We start from the raw sequence: 16384 nt of genomic DNA, 5'->3' as shown, positions 1-16384 counted from the left end.
GAAGTGATATCCAGGATTATCATCACCATCATATTCAAAACACACAAAGACAAAAGTAATAGAACAACTAAATAACAACAAAAGAGGTTTGCCAAGTGACTTTTTGCCACCCTCAGGTAGAAAAACTACTGTGAAACTCTAAGCAATATATACACTGGAGGGTTTTTATTTTGACAACTGTTCTGTGTATCTATCATTTAAAAGAATCCTAACATTTCTTTCTTTTAAGGACTTTTTAAAGTCATCCTTTGTGGTCTTCATCTTAATGTGAATGAAATTTCAGTTATCTGCAGGTGGTCATCTCTCAAGGAAAAAGTAGAGACAGTTCACTGTATGTCAGTTAGGCTCTGAGACCAGCTAGTAAGATGGGGAGACTGAGGCCCAGAAAGGTAACTTCTCCAAGATCATACTAACGGTCCACAGCTGGGCATGGATACTTTTCATGGATGTTTGATTTCAGGCCTGTAGTGTCGACAGTTAAGTAGTCAGTGTTATAAGATAGGTTGAAGGGAATGGCCTTTCTTCTTATCTCAAGATAGTATGCATCATAGAAATAAGATAAATGATTTAATAACAAAAATAAAGGTCACCAAGCAGTTAGTAGTAAGTACAGAATACTCAAGGTGACATGCTTCTGAAAGGTAAGAAACAAAAAAGATTAAAATTATATATGTTATAAGCAATAGGTATTGGGACAGCAAGATCTTAACTAGAGGAACAAAAACGCAGATCATGTAAAGAAGCAGCCAGATAATCCCAGAGCATATGAATCAAAGCACTTACAGACTATATAAAAATACTTATGCAATCTGGTTACTGATGAAAACTTTCTGAACACAGATAATGATTCGCATCAGTTGACTGGCTCTACAAAGTGGGCCCTGGGGCTCGGAGATGAGAGGCTGTGACTAAATGTATTTTGAATCTCTAATTGCCTAAAAATAATAATGCTTACAAAAGTGAATAGCTAATAAAATTGTATATGATCACTTATTTTCAACCAGAGCTCCAGATCCAAAACTGATGATTTCTCTATCTATAAGGTGAAGTTTAATTTCAGAATCAGAACATTCTCACAGCCTTTGACACCTATTAATATTTCTTCAAAATTTAGCCCCACTTTTAACCACTTTTCCCAGAATTTTCTATTGGTAGGGATTTAACTGTTGCCTAACTTGGCTGTCAATCATCAAATCAAATTCTAACAATTTTAAGTAATGGGTAAAATCTGGGGAGAAGTTAAAAACTGTTGTCAAGAATCACACTGCTGTCCTTTAAAAAAAAAAAATCACTGTTAAGGGAACCTGCATAATCAGGTGAATTTTAAGAACAAAAATTCCTTGCTGCTAAAATGTAACTCAATAATCATTGGTCAAAAGAAACTTTATATACCCCATCTATGTCTAGAGAAATTAATTCCAGATCAACTTCCCTCATTTTTTGCTAAAACATTAAAGTTTTGAGCATTTCTCAAGAACCCATTGGTGGTTCAATCACCAGGGACTTGGTATGTGACTCTGGTGGAACTGCTGATGGCAGTGATCAAAATTAATAAGTACTGTGCTAGACACAGTGCTAAATGCTTTGCAAGCATCATGTCACTTACTTCTCACAATAACCCTATGAGGTAGGGACTTTTATTATCCTTTTCCACTATGGTTCAAAAAGGATTCGGGCGCCCATCTTACTCCAGGGCTGAAGCCTTTAAACATGTACATAGCAACCAGAGGTGTGGCATACAATCGACACCTTGAGGGAAGAGTTCTTTGAATGAATTTTAACTGAAAAATGGAAACCCTAACAGAAAAGTAAAGTAGGTGTGGGAAAGAAGGTTCATGATCAGTGCAGAAGTTTGCAAGAGGTATCTTTAGGCGATTTCTGCTTTCCTCCTCTTAAGAGATGTGAGCCATGCTTCTTCTAAAGCTGGGCTTCAGTCCATGTGCTGGGTGTGCAAATTAAGGACTCCAGTATTAGAAAGAGTTGGTCTTTCCCGTGGAGCTTCCAAAAATGAAGGTTTGTTTTATTCAAACCCAGGGGGCAAGCTGGCTTCATGTACTGGATATACTGCCTTCCAGCAGAAAACTAACACTGAAAAAAGAAAATGAAAACACTTTCTGTTGATGTCAATCGTCCAGTGTAAAAGGCCAAGTGATGACTATGGCCACGTCAGTAAAGACCTTTGATGTCAGAGACTGACCATCAAGGGCCTGCTGCTTGTGAAATGATAGATGTTAGGGTCCCTGGGACTCTGAAAAGGGCAGTCTGTTGTTACCATTAACTACATTCAATTTGAAAAAGAGGAAAGAAGATTCCAAAGTAGAGCTGAAGTGACACTTGATAGTTTAAGAAAGTTTCCTAAAAAGAAGTAGCTCTTAACATTTTTAAGTCAAATATTTCCAGGCCCTGTTTGATTAGAGTTGTGCTTTCAGTTTTTGCTGATCAAGAAAATGTGTAAAAATAAAGAATAAAATGAAATATATAGCCTTGGTATCAATTTGTACTTTGTTCACTGCAGTGGCATCAATGTTTATTTGAAAAAGAGATGTCTAGGTAAGTAAGGTAGATACTTTATTTATAAACGTTGGTGGACAAATGGATTCATTCATGCCTCAGAGTTCCTACAAAGTCACAATGGCTTCTATAGCTTAAAGTGGGAACCACTGTATAATTTTAGTTTCTTATTATTGTTTTATCCCCAACTCATCTCCCTAAGATTTTGCATGATTAATCTAGTTTTATCAACTTTGTGAAAATATCTGCAAATAATGGGACGCACCCCATGTACAAAAGACTCTACAGAGAGCTACTGGATGTTTTGCAACTTCTGCTGATCAACTTTACCGGAGAGAAACATTTCCTTTGCTTGTCTTCCTCTTCCCCTCTCTCCTCAAATAAAGTGCCTACCAACTTTACCACTGTTGGAGATTTTCCATAACTCTTTATATGTTTACTTTAGGTCTAAGAGGCTGACTTTATTTGCATTAGCATTTCTCAATTTTTCTTATGTTTCTTACATATTAACTTCCAGGTTTCTATAGCAGTGATTCTAAACATGAGTCTACATTAGAATTTTCCAGAGGGCTGGCTATGACAAGTTAATGGGCTCTATCCTCAGGGTTTCTGGCCTAATGGGTTTGGAGTGAACCCAGGGAATCTGTGTTTCTAAAGAGCTCCCACATATGCAGAGGATCCAGAACCCAGACTACATTTTGAGACCCATTGAGCTACAGAAAACTTTCCCAAAAAAACCTTTTAGAGTTAAGTTCTATACACCTTAGCTTCATGTCAAGCTGAATGAAAATTTTACATCAAAATGAAATGTTCTCCCAGAATGTCCTAATTCCCCTGTCTATGAGACATTAGGGGTCCTAAGTGTCAGTAAAAATCAGCACAACATCCCATACTCTTAACATTGTATTATGAATTCCATCAGTGTTTCATAATTAATGAGCTGGAAAAATTCTTTGGGTATATGATAATAATATAAATTTGGAAAGCTACTGAGAAAATTGAAATCAACATGACAGTGGCATGCATGTTTGTTAACTTATTTTTAAAATAAGATAATAAGTAATAAATAAATAATAAACATTGAGAAAATATGTAACTCCAAACTCAGGAAATCATAACTTCTGACAACAGAAAGATTTTTCTTTCTGGAACTCATTGCATGGTTAATATCTTTACTCCTTTGATTTTCTCACTTATGCAACTGAACAAAAATGCAACTTTACAGACTCTTAGTTTTAATATGAAGAACACATCAAATCTTTCCAACAGAGTTTACTAATTCCAGTATAATCAACTCATTATTTGCATTAAGAATAACAAAGTATCTAAAAAAATATAAATTATCATTTTAGACATGTTTTTGTTTCTGGTTTAATAAATGGCCAGAAACTAGTACCAAAACAGAAATCCTGGGTGCCTGGTAAATAAGAAAAGGAGAAAAAAACATTTCATGGAATTATCAGCTATGCAGAAAATTCCTAAGAATATACTGCAAGTTAACTGAGAAAAGAAACATCCTTAGCAACATTAACAAAAGTAAAAATCATGTATAAAACTCCTTTAAAAAAAAAGTAGGTTTCAATATCTTACTTGTTCATTCAGCTACTACGTAATATGTATTTAAAGAAGAACTAGGATTAATTGATATCGTTTTCCTTCAATGTCTCTTTTTGTACCATGAACATTGATGAGATGCTTATATGTTCCTAAGGCTTTAGTCAGCTTTAACACACTGCACAGGTGTTATTTAAGTGTGATGTGTGTAGGTTTGAGAAGAAACTGGATTGAGAGTATGAGTAAGATGTGTGACTAACAAGTTAAGAGCTGTCACAGCTCAGGCCTGAATGGAAGGTGGTTAGCAGAGATGGATCCAAATGCCATATTTCCAAGGGTGACTCTGCTGTGCCCTCCTGGGAAAGCGTGTTTTGACAGGAAACATCAACCACATCTGAGATACATCAGCTAACCTGGGCTCCAAAGGGTTGCAAGAATGAAAATAATGACTAAAAATGGTTTAATCTTCTTTGGTGGGGAGGAAGGCAGTGAGAAAGCAATCATGTTGCATAGGTATGATGGCAGCAAATAAAGATGGCCACTTGGAGTTGGCAGTAATAATTACTATATCAATATTATTCATTATCAAACAACGACACAGCAGAATCCTTGACTGAGCATTTTCCATCTACCGAGCATGGCACTAAATGCTTTAGATCTGTACTAACACAGAGGCCACAGCCACATGGGCTACTGAGCACTGGAAATGTGGCCAGTGTGACAAGGATTTTAAAACTTCTTTAAAATTTAAAGAATTTCAAAATTTTTTAAATTCTTTAAAAATTTCATTTTAAAGATTTATATTCAACTTAGGTTACTGAAAATCAGTGAGTGGATAGGAATCTAGCTTTTAAACTGTTAATCTCATAAAAGCAAAACAGATGGAGTAATTCAATGAAAATTTAGCATCTGAATGGCAATGTTTCTGTAGGTATAAAATACACACTTGATTCTGAAGACTTAGTATGAAGACAATATAGAAAAAAAAAGTATGAATGCAAAAATCTTGGTAATTCTTATATTGATTTTACATTGAAATGGAAACATTTTGGATATACTGAATTAAATAATACACAGGATTAAAACTGATGTCATCACTTTCTTTTTACTGTGGGCTACAGCTCACTGGATCGCAGAGTCAGACACGACTTAGCAACTAAACAACAACAATTAGAAAATTTAAATTTATACATGCAGCTCACAATCTATTGGATAGTGCTCCTTTAGGTGAATTATCTCATTTAACCCTCACAAAAACTCTCCAGGTCAGACACTATTACTCCTATTTCACAGAAAAGGACACTGAGACGAAGAAAGAACAGGAAATGTGTCTAAGGCCACCCAGTTAAGTGTTGCAGACTATTTTATCGGCTTCATATGCTCCAATTTTGAGTCATCTAATCTAATCCCAGATTTTTCAACAAGGATGCTGATTATAGACACATCTCGAAGCATAATGAAGTACACCAGCTGGCATTAAGGGGAATCTGCGTCCAGAGAATAATTTAGTGCAGTGTTTGGATACCAAGGTTACAAGGCTGAAGTCATAAGGTTCTGTACTTCTCATAAATTCAATCTTTTAAGATTAACCTGGCTGTCATAAATATCACCAAACACTTAACAATGCAGGAGGACCAAAGGCCATCATGACAGCCTGTCTTACCAGACGAAGGATTCAAATTAAATTCCATCAAATCACAGTGAGTCAATATACTCTGACAAGCACCTCACATCCAAAACCTCTAAGAGCCTGGAGTTTTTTTTTTTTCTAATTTGCTCCCCGCTTTTCTTCACCAAGAGACAAAAGAAAGCCCAAGAAAATGCTGAATGGGGTGAAAGAAAACGCAACAAAGTTAATAGGGGACTTCAGAATTTGTAAAAACGCAAAAACAACAGGGTGCGTTTCCATCACTGCACAATATTGCTTTTGTTAAGAGCCAAGTTTCAGTCTTGAAACGTGTTGGTAATAAATCAGCAGGCATTATTTTAAATCAACTGGTTTTATGAAATAAGCCAAGAGTTGAAAGAGGCAGGACTAATTACCAACATTCCTTGATGAATTACTTAGCGGCGTGTGCTAAGTCAATGTGCGTCTATGTCTTGATCCCCAACTTTATCCCGTACTTATTTCCCAGGAGGTAAAAAGAACATGTGGCTAATTAAAGCACCGATCTCCACAGCCAGAAGTACTCAAGGTAGGATTCCTTTCGGGGGGAAAAAAAAAAGAAAAGGTTCTTTGCCTGGTACTTATTAATCTAATTTTTACTACTTCACTAGAAAAACAGCCCTAATCTTGTCACCTTTAGGCAGTCTGAACTACCATGCAGTGTTCTGAAAAAAATGTTACATATTTGTAATTTAGCCAATAAGAATTTCTTAAGCCTTTCCTAACCAGCAGGAATGTCTCTGGTTTGTCGCTTCTAATTAAGTCTCAACAAAATTTCTAGCTCCTAAATTTTAATTATACAAAACTCTGCACCAACAGGGGAGATTATGACAAAGTTATGCCTGGTAGTAAGGGAGTAGAAATCTGAAGTGTGCTTTTCATGTTGGGCCTCTTAACTTTTTAAAATTATTCACAAACTGGTAATTCAAATCTTTTTATTAACTTTTAATTTTCAGGATCCTCACACCTGGCTATTTTTCCTTTAGGGAACACCATGTAAAAGGGAATTATGCAAAGTGCATATTTCTAGTAAACTCACCTAAAAGAAGAATGGGGCTGCTCAAAAGACTTTTAGGCAGAAAAAAACTTCCCTAAGACTCCTAATAAAATGCATTAAGAGAAGCCCACTTAAATTATATTAAGGATGCATGCATATACCCTCTTGGTTAAAAAATAAATAAAGCCTTTGACCACCAGTATCTCCAATCCAAAAACTCATTCCAGATCTAACAAGTAAGAACAATTTGGTATAAAACAATCTAGGTCCTTTTCTAGAATATTCTCTAGTTTTTACAACTGTGATTACAACTCTTTTTCTAGGAACCATTCTCTACTTTAATAACTTCCTATTTTATCTGCTTCATATGCTCCAATTTTAATTGATCTCATTTTTGCAAAACCATAAATTAGTAGGAAAAAAACATCTAACTTTATACACAAGGTCTGAAAGACTAGTGTATTGTTGGGAGTTAAATTTTCCTTAAAGTTTAGGCTGATGCTCAAAGAAGTCAATAACAAGAGACATATTCAGGGCAACAGCCAAGATACTAGCACTGATTGTAGCTCTAAACTTGTGCAAAACCACCTACTAATTTACATATTTTTAAACACGGATCCCACCCCCTTATTTTAGTAGGGCAATGTTAAAATTAGATTTTGCTTACACATGTCCACAATCTCTATTATTCAAGAGCACACCTATAGAAGATGGTCTTTCAAATCTAAGTCCCTGTTTTAATTGTTGGGATTACGTAGATAACATTTGTGAAAAAGATTCATGACCTCAACATACAGTAATATAGAATTTACGACAGCTAACATTATTCACTTAAAAGCAAAGAGAAAAACAACCAGAACTAAAGTTCCAGTTTTAAGTGCTGAAATACAACAGAAGGAATAGTACTGCAGAGAGGCAGGGGAAGAAAAAATCCAAATGCAACCATAATCCCAGAAGAAAGTTAACATTAAAACACATGTACTGATGCTACCAAACTGGATATTTCAAAAATCCTTTACAACAATATAAATGTATTACTGATACACACAGAACTATGAAAGATATGAATTAGGCCAATAAGATTAGCCTGGCCAACAGGATTTTTTAGAATGCAAATCATCTTGAGTTATGATTTCTGGATGTTGTTATAGAATATCTCAATATTCTGACCAATGATGATGACTATAATGAAACCATACATTACCACAGTGGTCAATGTGGCTAGGCAGTATCTTTCTATAGTCCAGGTCTTCCATGTGGCATATAGTGGCAATTCAGGGATACACTTTAATTATTCCATATGGATGTCCCCTTACTAGTTTCAAATGCTTAAGATCATGTGTCCTTCCATTAAGCCTGTGAGACTCCTCTGTAGTTTCTCTTCGACCTCCCACTTGGCTCTAACATAGTCTGTTACTGGTGATTTTCTGAAATGTGTAGAGGCTGTTCTTGAACTCTGGAGGAAACAGAGAGGAAGCAAGGTATGTGGTTATAAGTAGATAAGGTAGGCTGATAAGTAGATAAGACGGGCTTCCCTGGGCACAGCGGTAAAGAATCTGCCTGCCAATGCAGGAGACGCAAGAGACACAGGTTTGATCCCTGGGCCAGGAAGATCCCCTGGAGGAGGGCACGGCAACCCACTCCAGGATTCTTGCCTGGAGAATCCCATGAACAGAGGAGCCTGGTGGGCTATAGTTCATGGGGTCGCAAAGAGTCAGGCACGACTGAGCGTAGGCTGAGGAGTCTAACTGTGTGACTTCAGTGACAATCTCTTTTTGCATCAGTTTCCCCACAGGGAAGATTGGGCTTATTCTACTTATCCCACAGGGCTGCTAGAGAGATACATAATATAATGGATACAAAGGATTCAGCTTACCATCTAATACAGCCAATAATTAATGTCTGTGCAGTCACTGCTTGTCCTCCTCGAAGCTGCTTTAGGTAGCACCACAGTTACACCAGTAATTCCTGTATTTGCTGCAGGTACCAGGCTACCATGTCAGTTGAGAAACTAAACGTTGCTACTTCTGCCTCCTAAACTTTTTCTGGTCATTCACTCTAGGAGAGGAACCACCACCAATGATTAAGAAATTAGTGCCATGAAATACAACTGAGTTCGAATCCTGACTGTACCACTTGTTTCATCCAATTCCAATGAGCTATTTGACCCCTTTGCCTCAGTTTCCACATCTGTGAAATGGGGACACTAATAACGACTCCCTGATGCTGGACATGCCAACCATGACTGTGAATCTAACAGTTCTCTGGAAGACACAGACTAGCTGGAAGGCAGGCGGTACATCCATAAGAGCCTAAGTGTTTTCTAAACAGAACACAAAGAGGGGAGTTAAGAAGGATGCCGAACAGGAATTCAGCACAGAAACAGGAATGTTTCTCAAATCCTTTTGGTTTTTCCATCACCACTCCCTTAAGCAGCCGTTTTAGACCTTCTTGTTTCCCCTAATTACCTCTCCCCTAATCCCCAACCAAGGAAACTGTAACAGGTACATATACTGGATATATGCTTATGTACTATGCCCTATTAGAGCAGCGGTCCCCAACCTTTTTGGCACCAGGGACCAGTTTTGTGAAAGATAATTTTTCCATGAGTGGGAAGGTGAAGGGGAAGGTTTCAGGATGATTCATGCACATTACATTTATTGTGCACTTTATTTCCATTATTATTATGCCAACTCCACCTCAGATCATCAGTCATTAGATCCCAGAAGTTGGGGACGCCTGCTTTAGAGGATCACAAACCATTGTAACATCTTACATTTTTTGCCTTCCGAGAGCCAATTTTTGCATCCCTGGGAGACAATATCAGCCCAGTTAAGAACATGTCATAGCATATTGAAAAGAAATTCCCATTCAAAGGTAAATTAAAAAAAAAAAAAAGGCCCACTCCAATTTTCAGTTCTCACTCCAAGGCCCTAGACCTTAGCACTGTCTGTTAAGTGCTACCTGGACCTCCAGTTTTAGGATTATGAGAACTGTGTAAATTAGAAGAGATTGCACCTATCAGTATGGCTTCTTTTACCAGCAGAAAAAGAGGGGCTGAGCAGCTGCCCTTCATGTAAACCCACAAGGTGACTTCAGCGATGGTAAAGTAGCCCACTGAGAAGAAAAATCCCTGACCCTAGAAAGAAGGTGACCCTCCTCGCAAACCTGCATGGCTCAGATGTCCACTGAGCACAGCTGACCCGCCCCACACCCTGAGGAGATCACACCACCCAGCTTCTATGTATGACACCCCTCAGCCACATAAAAATGGCTGTGTGCGCATAGTGCAAGAAATCACTTCCATCTTGCGTGCCAATATTACCAAATGAGGAGCTTTCCAGGTGGTGCTAGTGGTGAAGAATCTATCTGCCAATGCAGAAGACATAAGAGACACAGGTTCAATCCCTAGGTTGGGAAGATTCCCTGGAGGAGGCCTGGCAACCCACTCCAGTATTCATCCCTGGAGAATCCCATTGACAGAGCAGTTTGGTGGGCTACAGTCCATAGGGTCACAAAGAGCTGGACATGACCGAAGCAACTTAGCATGTACACACACTGCACATTACCAAATGAATATGGAATTACAGCTGATATTTCAGTGTTTCCAGAAAAGTGGAATTAATTCATAGGCTTAGCTATATCAAGGCTGACTATTTTGTTTTACATAGTTGCTCCCCACAGGGCTGCTCTTTCAAGTGGGCCAGTCCTAAAAAAAAATCTAGGCAAAGATGATTTTCTTTCAGCCAGGATTCACTGCTCATTCCTAGTTACTAAAAGCAGCGGAGGCAGAAAAGATGTCTGAGGTTAATCAATGAACATTTACTGAGATGGCTGCCCTACTTAGCCTGGGTTAAGTTAGATTTAGATTTCCCCAATGTAAGGCAACTTTATGGAGAATTTTCTTGTGCCAGCCCGTAGATTACTAACTCCTTACTGACGGTTGTATGGTATGCATCTCATTTGCATGGGAAGCAAATGGGTCGCCAGTCACTGCCAAGGGAAACTGGAGCACACATATCACCAGAATGATCTAAGTGTTTCCAGTACACAAGGTAAGAAGTCCCTATTCTGCCTAAGGAACAGGAAGTTTAAAGCAATATTCTCAAAAGTACAGACAAGATATTTCTCTTTCAGAAAGAAAAGAAACTATTTGTCTCACTTCACTTGAAAAGGTGAACAAATAAAGATAGGGTTTACGTCTACCTGATCAAAACTGCCTAATACATTTCTTCAGACCTCGCTCCCACAAAAGGGAACTGTAGGTTGGAAAGCAGCAGAAGTCAGGAAAGCTGCGCCCTGGACTGTTAATAGCTAGTGTCCTGCTGGATCTCCCTCTACACTGTTTAGATCAGTTCTCAGTTAACAAGTACTGTCTATACTTTTTGTTTTATTTTATTGTAGTATAGATGATTCACAATGTTGTATTAGTCTCCAGTGTACCGCAAAGTGAATCAGTTATACATATACATATATCCCATTCCAGTGTTCTTGCCTGGAAAATTCCATGGACGAAGCAGTTTGGTGGACTACAGTCCATAGGGTTGCAAAGAGTCGGACATAACTGAGCACACACACACATACATATATCCACTCTTTTTTAGATTCTTTTTCCATATTGGTCATTACAGAATACTGAGTAGAGTTCCAACAAAAATGAGTTTTAAAGGGAAAGAAAATTACCTTATGTGTGGCACTGAACACAAAGTAATAACTATCCAGAGATTCAAAGGCTCGGTAGGGAAAGGAGGTCTGTAGGAGGATGAAAAGATGTTTGTGGAACCTGGAAATTGAATCCCTTTGTCCCCGAGAGAAGATGTGGCCTTGTAGACACGGTGTTTGATCCAAAAACAAAAGGACACCAAAGTTCATAAACAGTCCTGAAATTGAAGCTCACAGAATGTTCATGTAAATCACACTGACTGGTAACAAAAATATATGCTGGCCCGTGGACTACGGGATTAGAAGAATTCTCAGGTTTCCTTTTTTATGTGGTCAGCACCTCTAGCAAGATTCCCTAACTAAGGGGATAAAGGCAAGCTGAACTGGGACACACTGCATCTCTTCCCACTTTTTTTGGTCAATATGATGCTAATAAGGTTCTATGTTCCTGCCTAAATAAATCCGGAAGAAAATCAAATGCATAATGGGGCTTGGGAGCCGTTCCTTCTTCTACCAACTAACCTACCAACTCACTCATAACTCCACACACCTTCTTCAAGTTTCTGTATTATACCTAAAGAATAAGCCATACCTTGACAATTCAACATCAGGTAGATTTCATAAATTACAGAGAAAGGCCAGTAATTCAGTCAGTCACCCTTTCCTCCATTAGTGAAATTTCATGGAATATAGGTTGTTGGACAGGGTGACAAGAAAGCAGAACACCCATCCACCCTGGGTTGCTAGAATCACTATTTAAATGAGATGCCATACCATAAGTCAACCACAAAAAAATACCAATGTGAATTCAGTTCACAAGATAGAGGGCCCTGGCAAAAATGTGTTTTAATACCTGATGAACAGCAAGCATCACTTCTCATTCTGCAGTAATCTAATCCCATGGGTTATCTGAGATGATATGGAAAAAAAAGAAAAAAATCTAAAAATAAATTTCTCGAAATTATTTAAAAGAAGATATCCTAAAGTTGCCAAAAATATCTATTTTTTTTCCTTCAAATTCATATAATCTTTCTCCTAAGGAGAACAGAAAAATTCAATATACAATTTATTCCCAAGAGAATACCTTGGCTTTAAATATTTCTAAGTCCAAGGAGAAAAAAACAAAAAAAAAGGAAGGGAGGCAGAGAGGGAAATCCTTAAAAATTCCCTATACATTTCTAAATAGATAAATGTTTTCAAACTATAAACTCTTGTTTTCAACTATACACTGTCAAGAGTCCATGCAGGGGGAGCAATTCTGATGAACCTGCCAGTTCAAGATCAGAGCAATCAGGTATTTTCATATCAGTCAGAGTTAGAGAGATAAGACAGGGAAAATGCATGCTTGATGGATGTACAGATGAAGACGCAGTGGTTGATAATGTGATGCTTCTTCAGCCATGAGACTGTGTCCACAAGGCCTATCTCTGGTTCCTCTGTGTCTAAAAGGAGCCAGGTCAGATTTCAGATCTCAGATTTGCTTGTCAACAAAATTACCTGTGGCAGAAACTACTTCCATTAATGGTTCTTAATGATATACTTTGCTAATTCACAGTGAGAAATACAGAGTGTGCATTTTCACTATTGCGAAATATATATTATGCACTCCAGATACTGGTTAATTTATGACAAAGAAGCATCCTTAAATTACAATACCCAATTGAATAGAGCTGTTCTTAAGAAACCTAGAGGATATATCCAATATGTGAATACATACAACAATAAAATTAACCACTCCGTGTCACCTAAAATAAAAACCAATAATAGGAATAAAAATCATAAATTAATTAAATCAATGTAGAAACCAGAGGCTAATCCTGCAAAGTTTCATGAATTTACGGACTGAATGACAACCACATGAGAAATAAGTAATGCAAATTTCCAATCCCTATGACTTCCAAACACTAGTCCTAAATTTACTAGAAGCGGTCAACAATTTAAAACATGCTTTATAAACCTTCATATTTTAAGCGTAATTTTGCAAAAGAAATGGGATTAACCAGAAAATACTAATTGAGCTTTCCAAAATCATTCAACACACCAACAGCAAAAATGTCCGTAACGTGAGTTTGTGTGCATGATTTTTCTATCAAGCTCTTGTAAACCAGTGAGAAACGGGAGAGATTTACCCAGGATTCTCTGGCACACACGCTGGATGTCTGACTGCACACAACTGACTCCACTGAGAAGCAGGTACGTTCTGTTCTAGCAACTTTAAAAATTAAATGATGAATTTACTGAGACTATACTATTAGAAAAAAAAAATCTATTCAATGTCATCTGTATCATTATGCATAAATTAGTACACTCGGTGTTACTCCTTGAAAATGTATATTCATAGAAATGTGGGTCAAGATCAAGCAAATTAACTGCTTAACTGCTTTTTTTTTAACTATTTACTTCATAATATATGCTTATGATTTAAAAACTATAAAAAAGAAAAAAATGACCATCTTTCTCTCACTTACCTTTCTGTAATAAATGATTCATAATATTTCCATCCACAAAACTTTCAAAAATATGCAAACTATTTTTATAAAGTACTAAGTATTTAAGTATTTGAAGTAATCATATATATGATACTCTCCTTTAAAATGTAATTTGAATCTCTTAGAATGCCACCTTATGTGGAATCATGTTTCTGCTTGGTCCTCCACATAAGGACACTATATACAAAATCGGTCTAAATAGCTACCAAACCTACCCACATTGCTAATCCCTACACCTCTTAACATACTTTGCTACTTTATGTAACTGACGTATAAAAACGCACAAGTTAGAGATAAACTAATTCTGCATGAAATATACATTTACCATTTATTCATTTTTATTTAGATTAAGTCTCCAGGTTCTAACAATATATTTGTGTTTTAACTTTGGACATATTTCTAGCATAACTCACTTGAGTGCTAGAGTTAGGGCCAGTGTTACCAGGACACAGTAACATTTAAGGAAAAACTGGTTATATTATTAAAACCAATTAGTATAGATTTTAATTTTAATCATATCACAATTACATATTTTAAGTAATAAAAACTTTTTAAAATGATGTCCACTTTTTAAAAAATTCAAAATAATATTTAAACATGCCCGGGTAATTTCTCTTTCATCAGATATATTCGCCTTAATAGGAATATAGATTTCAACTACTATACTTTAATATAATAACATTACCTTTGATTTAGACATAAACTACTACTAACACAAATCTGTGTCATCTCTTCTAAAATCTGTTCTTCAGCTTAAAAAAATAGACTACTAAAGTAAATAAAACAGACATTTCTCTATAATTTATTATTGCTTAATTCATATAACTTTAAATAATCTAAGATATAGCTAAAAAAATTATGATTCTTGTGAACAGCAGAAAACTTAAATCTTAAATAAACCTTAGGTCTGTAAAAACCCACTGGTTGCCAATTTTCACCCAAGCAGAACAGAAAGTTTAACGTACAATCTACTTCCAAGAGAAAAACTTGCCTTTATTTGGAAGGTAGAGTACATAAAATATACATTAGATGTGGCAATATTCAGAACTTCAGTCATATTAGAGTAAAATTTTCTGCTAAACCATTTCAATATTTTTCTTCCTAACAGAATTTTAATATCAGTTCCTCTATGACCCAGTTTCAGTACTCCATCACTACATTTCAAGAGTCTTTGCAAATAAGAAAACAACTGGCTTAAAATTTGTTTTTAAAGAATCTTGTTCCTTCTTCCCGGTAAAGATCATAGATTGCTTCCCAATTATCACACAGCACCCCATTTGCTTTCATAGTAAACTTTAAATAGTGAAAGATGTCCTTTCTGAGCATAGGAATGATTGCAAAGACCAACAATGAATCACCGGCGGGTAAAGTCCACTTTGTTTAATGAACAGTAACACTCGGGACTCCTCAGGATGGATCAATTAGGCAATGGGATTTTAAAAATTAAGAAGTAAGGAAGTCCTCTTACTTTTCTTTTAACTTCACTTGCATCAGTCACATTTAAGAGTTGGAATGTTTAAAGAAGGAGTACCTCCCAATGTGACTGCAGGACCCATGTGTGAGATGGAATTCTATTCTTAGACTTGTTACAATTTTCCCTAGTAATTAGGAAGCTATATGTCCCGGATAGAATGATGCTAACAAGCTCCTGCAGTTTCTACTCTAGCAAGAAATCAAAGGGACCCAAAACAGACAACTCACTTCAGTTCAAGGATTATGCAGTCTGGTTATTAAAGCTAAGCTCTTCTACCATTTTCTATCTGAAGAGACTTTCTAAAAGAGTCAGAGTCTACAGCCAAGATTATTTACTCAAGAAAAAAGAAAATTCAAGAATGGCCATGGAATGTATTTAGGGAAATATATATATATACAAGTTATTAGAAGAGGTTCATTTCGGATAACTTGTACATTTTTAAACTTTCCCAAAGAAAGATGGGAAGATATCATTATAAAAACCATCTACAACCCCCTGGTAATTTCTCATGGGACATCAACACTCCTCCCCAATTGAGTGAGGGTTACTATTAAATTTACAGTTAGTTGGAATCTTTCTTTGGAAATACAAAGCCACGTAGGAATCAACGGAGCTGACATTTACAAATATGTTTCAGATAGGTCAATATAACCAAATAAACATGATGAGACAAATAAAACACCTAGAAAATGGAAAATGTTGAAGAAGAAGAAGGCTTGGCCCAACCAACAAGAGTGACACTCACGTACCTTAAGGACTTCCATCGGCACCTGGGTGGCAGAAGGGAGTGTGGTGGGCACGCTGACGTTTATGGCTGGAGTCTGACTCACAGGCACTCTCTGTTGCATGAACTGGGCCGCCTGCAGCTTCTGCTGCTGCTCCCTGCGTTCCTGCTCCTGCATCTGCTCACGCATGAGTTGCTGGCGTAGCAAGATGCGTGATGTCATACTGGAGGAGCTTATCGGAGGCTTGGAGGCCCCAGGATGCTCCTCGGAACTGCTGTGGGGAAACAGACAAACACATATTGAGTT

General features: G+C 37.0%; 1 protein-coding gene across 5 annotated transcripts in view; it reads right to left on the bottom strand.

The window, feature by feature from the left end:
• The window catches only part of MITF (melanocyte inducing transcription factor), a 236701-nt gene that overhangs the window by 80272 nt on the left and 140045 nt on the right, over positions 1 to 16384 (bottom strand). For 4 of the 5 annotated variants that reach the window (XM_055414306.2, XM_055414310.2, XM_055414308.2 and 1 more), the window contains exon 2: positions 16103 to 16352. In XM_055414306.2, the coding sequence (XP_055270281.1) occupies positions 16103 to 16352 (250 nt within the window). The remainder of the gene's footprint in view (positions 1 to 16102; positions 16353 to 16384) is intronic. The other variant, XM_055414307.2, reaches the window with a different exon arrangement.

The sequence above is a fragment of the Moschus berezovskii genome, chromosome 24 (assembly GCF_049115385.1).
Source record: "Moschus berezovskii isolate FMDL1 chromosome 24, NW_MosBer_1.0, whole genome shotgun sequence".
Classification (NCBI taxonomy): Eukaryota; Metazoa; Chordata; class Mammalia; order Artiodactyla; family Moschidae; genus Moschus; species Moschus berezovskii.
Note: the sequence above shows the minus strand (reverse complement) of the source record. Positions and strands in the feature narration are given on the sequence as shown.